This window comes from Condylura cristata, unplaced genomic scaffold (assembly GCF_000260355.1).
Source record: "Condylura cristata isolate star-nosed mole 26May11 unplaced genomic scaffold, ConCri1.0 scaffold00001, whole genome shotgun sequence".
In the NCBI taxonomy this organism is placed as follows: Eukaryota; Metazoa; Chordata; class Mammalia; order Eulipotyphla; family Talpidae; genus Condylura; species Condylura cristata.
The window spans coordinates 85,979,067-85,985,821 of NW_004567102.1; the positions used below are offsets into that span (position 1 = coordinate 85,979,067).

Below are 6,755 nucleotides of genomic sequence, written 5' to 3' on the forward strand. Positions count from 1 at the left end.
GTCGCCGCCAGAGGGGGACAGCGAGGTGCAGAGGGAGATCCACACCGGGGCTCACTTCGCCAGGGATCAGAAGCCAAGCGAAAGGTCAAGAAAAGACAAAACTTGCAAGCTGACTGTAGAGGTGAGGCGCTCCCCGGGGGGCTGGGTCCGAATGGGGGTGGGAGGAGCACAGGGCACTGGGGGCTACGGGCTGTACACCCACGGGGAGAGGCCAGTGGCTCCACAAACATGAGCAACGAGGTAAGAAAATCTTAAAAAAGAATTTTAGAGGGCTTTAAAGGACAATGAAGGATTTTACTCTGGAGACAGCGGCAATCGTGGGTCAGAGAAATACCGAGTCAATCTGTGTCCTTCAGAACAGCTGGAGTGTTGGAGACAGCGAGAGGCAGACAAGCAGCGCGCTCGCGCCTTCCGGGTTCTTGGCTTCAAAGTCAGCCCTCAGGGGCCCTCAATTTTATGATCCTTTCACAGAGCACTGGAATTGATAGCATTTTCTGTTTTTTTGACATTTTTCATTAACTACGACTTATCTTTAATTTGCCTCCTTATTTACGTTTTCCAGTTCCTTTCATTTGTGTCATTAAAAGTTGCACCGGTTTTCATGATGTTTAGTCATCACAATAAACGTATTTAAAATGTTATGTTTTCCCCTGATGATAACTAACAGCACCCTAGACATGTTGGCACAGAATACCCTTTTAATTTCTGGGTTACGGTTTGCTTTATTTCCTCTTTGAGCACAGTGCGGCTGTGTGATTTCCTCAAAGCCAGGATTTCAAAGCAGCTCTGACAAGACCCCTCTGTTCCCACTGGGGGTGTCTTTCCTCAAGGCAGACTGGCAGACTGGTTCGGCCTCGTGAAGGAGCTTCGTGACCTTATGCAGGGAACCCACAGAGCACCTGCGGCCCGGGGGGCGCCTTCACCAGGGCGCAGTGGTGCTCGAGTCTTGATCTTGGCCTTTCTAGCTTCTAGAGCTCTGAGAAATGAACGTCTGATGCTTCTGGGCCTCGCGGCCTGTGGCACGTTGCCCACACTGCCTGGAACAGACCACGGCAGAAATCGTGTGAGAAAATAATGGCTTAGCCACTACTGTGAGATGCAACCCAGCACACAGACTTAAAGCACTTTGAATGTGCTGCCTGAGGCCTCCCCAGTGACGCAGGGGTTAAAGTCTCGGGCTGTCCAACTGTCGCCAGCTCCTGCAGCCGGAGTTCGATCCCAGCCAGGCCCAGCAGACCTCTCCTGTCCCCCGCTGCTCCCCTCAGGAGTGTATCTCAGTGGATCCTCCTGTTCTGCTCCCCACTCTCAGCATCCCCTCCCCCTGCAGCTCTGGCCAACAGCCCAGGTCTTGCACGCATAAATAAATACATCTTTAAAAAAACCACTTACAAGTTTGAGTATCTGCAAAGTGAGTTTTATTCCTTATATTCCACCCGTGTGCCCGTTTCTGGTCCTCTTGCTGTCTCGAGCTGGCCAGACTATTAGCACTGTGTTGAAATGTTGCTAGTTGGCATTTTTCTATTTTTTTTCTCCTCGAAAAATAACAGAAATAGTCCTTCTAGAAGTATTAATTTTTTGCCATTAAATTTAATTTCTATTTTTTGTTCTGTAGCTACACGCTCTTAAGACTATGGCAATTTTCTGACATGCTAAACGTTTTCATGAATAGCTGTTGACTTTTATCAGATATCTTCCCATGTGTCGAAATTATTACACATTTTTACAAATTCCATCGATGGACTTTCTGCACGGGTGAGTACAACCTTGCATTCTTGGTACAGATCCGATTTGGACAGATTATGTTGTATTTAAAATATCACTGGATTTAATTTTTCAGTACTTTTATTTAGGATTTTTGCAACTGTTTTAGGTGAGACTGAACTGGAAAAGTCCTTGTGTGCCTTGGGTATCAAAGTTACACTAACCTCATGAGTTGGGGGGGGGGGTATTCTTTTCTATTAACTGTAAGAGTTCAACAATACAGGTATTAGCTCCTCCATAAAATCTTGGCAGTGTCCTGGGAAAGTCACCTGGGCCTGTTTCCTTGTGAGAAGACTTGTAACAACTGGTTCTGTTTCTTTAATAGTCAGGGCCAGCGTCTGTGTTGCAGACCTCCCTGCGTGAACAGCGGGAAGCTCTAGCATTCACCGTGTTTCACTCTCACGTTGGCCTAAGAGTGTTCAGGACGCCTCACGCCTACAAGGCAGTGACGCCACCTTTTCTCTCCTGACTCTGGTGATTTGCGCCTTCTCTTCCCGACTGGTCTCACGGGAGCAGCAACTTTATTGCCCTTCCATAGAATCGATTTCCAGTTTTGCTGAGACTTTTCTTTTTTATGAATTTACTTTTTTTTTAGTTTTTTTTTTTAAAGATTTATTTATTTATGTATACAAGAACTGCAAATCCCTGTAACTTCTAAAACTAGGTGTCCTGTCCAGATGGAGTCTGAAAAATGGGGCATCAGCTGTTGGGCCCAAACCCTTCACTCCTCAGAGAAACTGGGAGTTGTAAGTTCCCTTCCTGTGGTGTCTCACTGTGCAAGGTGGAGTTTGTGGGGAGAAACTGCCGAACCCTCCCTCCAGGTTCCAATGCAGGCATCTGCTCGTTCACCCAATGTGTACAGCCACTCGGCCAGTTTCTGGATTTCTTTCAGGGGGTTGCTCCATGTGTAGCTATAGACTTGAGGCCTGGAAGCAGGTAAGTTCAGAAGACCACCATGCCACCATCTTGGGCCAGAACACTTAAAACTATTTTGAAATCTAAGTTACAGACACTTCCGGGATGAGTACTGTTTACGCCTGGAGACAGTGTTCACACCTAGGCCCTCGCTCTCGTGGTTCTCAGAATTTGCATGTCTGGCTTTGCCCCAGATTTGACTGAAGAACCCTGAGGTAAAGTCTGCACTAAACTAATGCAGTTTAGCTCGGTGTCTCCCTTCTAGGGACCAGGAGCTGGGAGTGAGTGTCTGTGACATTCTTCCTACACTCTGTGGCAAAGCTGAAAATAGACTAAGAGCTAGAGCTTTTAGAAGAATGGCTTATTCTGAATCTGGGGGATTTATTTGTTGGATGTTACACTGCCATTTTATGTCTTCTTCTTGTTTACCGTAATTTACAATAAAATGCCACTGTTCATAAAGCAAATTTCCAATAGCTTTTAAGTGATTAGTAATTGGGAGTGTTCATCATCTCAGTATAAGGGAACATCAGTGATATTGAGTACTTCAAAACGACATTTATTGAACATTTTCCCACACAGACATGATATTTTATACCAAAGGTCAATAAAAACCAAGTCATTCACTCATCTACTTAATATTACAAAGAGGTAAATTCAAACAGGTGTGTCTGAAACTCAAACCCCAGGAATCAAAACTTTAGGGAGATTGTAAATCATGGGCCAAGGTCAAAAGAGAGACACACAACACTTCGCTGCTCGCTGTTCTCGCCGGAGTCGGGGCCGGGCCGCCTCAGCCTTCGCCGGAAGTGGGGTGCATGGCCGAGAGTGGAGAAGGGCTCGTGGCCTGTCCCTCTGTGGTGACAATCAAAGGCTGGGGTAAAGTGGGACCGAGTGCCCCTACGTTTGAGGGCTAGCTGTGGGGTCTACAAGGGTTGGACAGTGCCTCAGAGTAGTAAGTAGCTTAAGTGTCTTCACGTCCACGAGTTTCCCTTACGCTGGTCTGGGCGACTGGCTCTGACACGCCTCTGGTGCTTGCGTCCTTCTTGCACAAGATCCTTAAAAGAGATTTGCACATAGAGGAAAAGCAGTATGTTTCACTGGAAATTGTTTCCCAGGGAGGATATATAAATAAGGCTGACTGGAGTTTTACTGATGGTCCAAGTTTAAAACTATTTCAAACACTGGTTTTTATACTTTGTGTCCATAAACTGTTTTTTTCAAGTGAGAATTGTTTTAAAACATTGACTTCAATCTCAAACTGCTAAAGTAACCCCTGTACCTTCCATCCATTTCAGAGCAGAAAGGATTTTTAAATGACTTGCCAGGAACACTGAATAACTTCGTGGTACAGTCTCTCTCCCTCGAGCCTTAGGTGTAAAAGAAAAGCTCTTGTGGCTACATTCGCTGTTAAGGAGTGGTACTTCAGCCATCGCTCTGTTAGTGAACAGTTACGTCAACCGTGATTTATCCATCATGGTCCATGGACAACAGAACCAAACGTGTTTCCATGACGTCCCCACGTCAGCACACAGCGAGCCCCCCTTGCTGTTAGCTACCATCACACTACTACAGCTGTGTGACCAGACCCGTGGTGACGTCTCCAGTTAGCTATGACAGGACTTCACTGAAGACCCCACTGACCTTGAGATGCGGTACCCCAGTTTTAGCTTCGAGTCTCCCTTCTACAGATGTCCATCACCTTCAAAATAAGCACAAGCTTAACGTGGCCCAGCATTTCCACACCTACAGTATGCCCCAAAGAATGGAAGCCGCATGCCCACACAAACGCTGTGCATAAATGTCAGAGCAGCGCTCAGAGCAGCCAAAAGTGGAAGAACCCGGACGACCGCCAGCTGACGAGAACATTAAAACGCGTGTCCACACATGGAACACATGGCCATGGAGAAGAGAAACGCACGGTGGACACGACGTCGCGGAGGGGCCTGGAGCCCCCCGCAGCAGCTGGACACAAAGGCCGCAGGGCGCCGTCCGGGAAGCCGCTGAGGGCCACCCCGCGGAGGCAGAGCTGGGTCAGCGTCCGCCGATGGTCTGGGCCTGTCGGGGGATGAAAGTTCTGACTCGGCGAGTGCCGACGTAGCCAGCTCTGCGAATATGCTGGAATCAATGACCTATCCGGGAAAGGGGGGTTTACGGTGTGAGATTACATGATCAGTAGCACTGTATTTATTTTTGTAAAAGGCCTGAATGGCTGTTCCAATTTCCTACGTGCTGGAGGAAATACCCTTTCTTCAGATGAGCAAGAAAGGTATCCAGCAAGTCCTCACTGACTCCTCAATAGTCTGGTAAACTCAGATTTCACGTGAAATGGCATAAAATGAAAGCAAGTCGTTGAATAAAGTCACTTCCCAGAGACTGTTTTCTCATCAACCTATAACAAAAAGACATGGAACTAATACACATCATTCAAGGCCCTGACCAACTTTATTTAGCGAGAGTCCGAGAGTCCTGATGCCAAGTGCAGCTACTGCAGACAGTGGATCAGCGGCTGTGTCCTCCCCTGGGAAACGCCGAGCACGGGTCCTGCGGGCTGGGCGGAACAGGGGCGAGGCTTTTTCACGGGAAACATTTGTTCCCCAGCAGTCTGAAATGAAAGCTCACACGGAGGACCCCGCGGACAGCAGGCCTGGCAGTACTAACACGCTGGACAAAGGCGACGCGGACATGTTCCTCAAAGCAGGGAAGCGCAGAAGTCTTTTCAGTGCCGGCTCATGCTCCTCCTCCCCAGGGCCTGTCCGGTGGCTGAGGCGCGCCCTGCAGGAGCCCCGAGTGCCGCTGCCGCCCTCCCCTCCGTGAGGCCAAGGTGACACAGGGCCCCTCCACCTGCTGCTCCTGTGGCGGGGGGCGACACCGCGCCACAAACGGGCACACACGGGAGTCCCCGAGCCAGAGCCCGTGAGGCCTCCCCCTCGCCAAGCTGCGTCTGTGCTTTACAGGACGAGTGCTGTCGCCGGCACGTGCCCAGATACGCGGGCGTCCTGACGAAGGCTGCGCGGCTGCGGAGACCCTGGAGAGCACTCGCCCGGCGGCCTGCACTGGGGTCACGATTGAAAACCAGAAGACAACGGTCAGTTTTCGAGGTCTTTCGCTAAAGTTTCACGGATGAATTGTAAGGTGCGTTGGTACAAAAAAGCATCCTTCCTCTTTGGCTTACAAATGTCTAGATGATTGACATCCACAGGAATCAGATCGCCAATACCTAAATCTGAAGAAAAGAAAAACATCAAAAGTCCACTATAAGGTCGCCCCTGGGAAGCTGAGGAGGCCGGAGGGTAGTGGCTGATGCTGGCAGGCGGAGACATGCCCCTGCGGGTGAAGGACTTGAAGACTGACCGCGGCTACCTCATTTCATAGCCTGGCCGCAAGAGCGGCTTCTCGGCAGGAGTGACGCGCCTCACCTGCGAGTGAACGCCTCCCCCCACGGGAGCAGAGCCGAGCACTACCGTCTGCCACGCCTTCGCACGTTTCCTCTAGACGCCACTGTAACCTCACCTGAGCGCCCGGCCTGCCGACCAGGTGGGGCATTCTCCCACAGAGCCCAGCCTGCCCCTGACGGCGGCTCTGCCAGGGGTTGGGAGATTTCGCACCTGAGGGATTTGGTACGTTTCTGCTGTTTCACCTAACAGTGCCCGGGGGCCACGCGGTGGCCATGAAGGAAGACGCGCCTCCAGGTGGCCCAGAAGGGTAGACAGGGCCACGACGAAGCACGTCACCCGAAGCAGCTGGCCCACAAGGTTACCTGCACTGGCTTCAAGCTTCCAAAGTCCTTTGTTTTTTAAACAACTGGCAGCTGTGTTTTGAACTCAAATTTCTTAACTACTAGAGAGACTCCTCCTTAAGGTGCAGCCTCTTCAGTTTCCACACAAAATTTATTGAGATAATAGTGAAGTCAGACAAGACTCCCCATGTGGGCTGAAGAACGGCCCGCAGTGCAGGGCCCCAGACACGCGGCTGCTGGCGGCAGGGGGCAGTCAGGAAGGCCGAGGGCTACCAGGCAGCAGCAAACCCGGCCTGGAGGTGACCACAGGCCAGCCAGGTGAGGGAACGGGTTCCAGGGC

The 6,755-nt window shown here is 50.3% G+C and overlaps 1 protein-coding gene across 1 annotated transcript in view; it reads right to left on the minus strand.

Moving 5' to 3' along the window:
- Positions 1–3,136: 3,136 nt before the first annotated feature.
- Positions 3,137–6,755, minus strand: part of SERAC1 (serine active site containing 1) — a 34,014-nt gene continuing 30,395 nt past the window's right edge. The window contains exon 16 of the mRNA XM_004674159.2: positions 3,137–5,902. Coding sequence (XP_004674216.1) covers positions 5,766–5,902 — 137 coding nt within the window. The 3' untranslated portion in view covers positions 3,137–5,765. The remainder of the gene's footprint in view (positions 5,903–6,755) is intronic.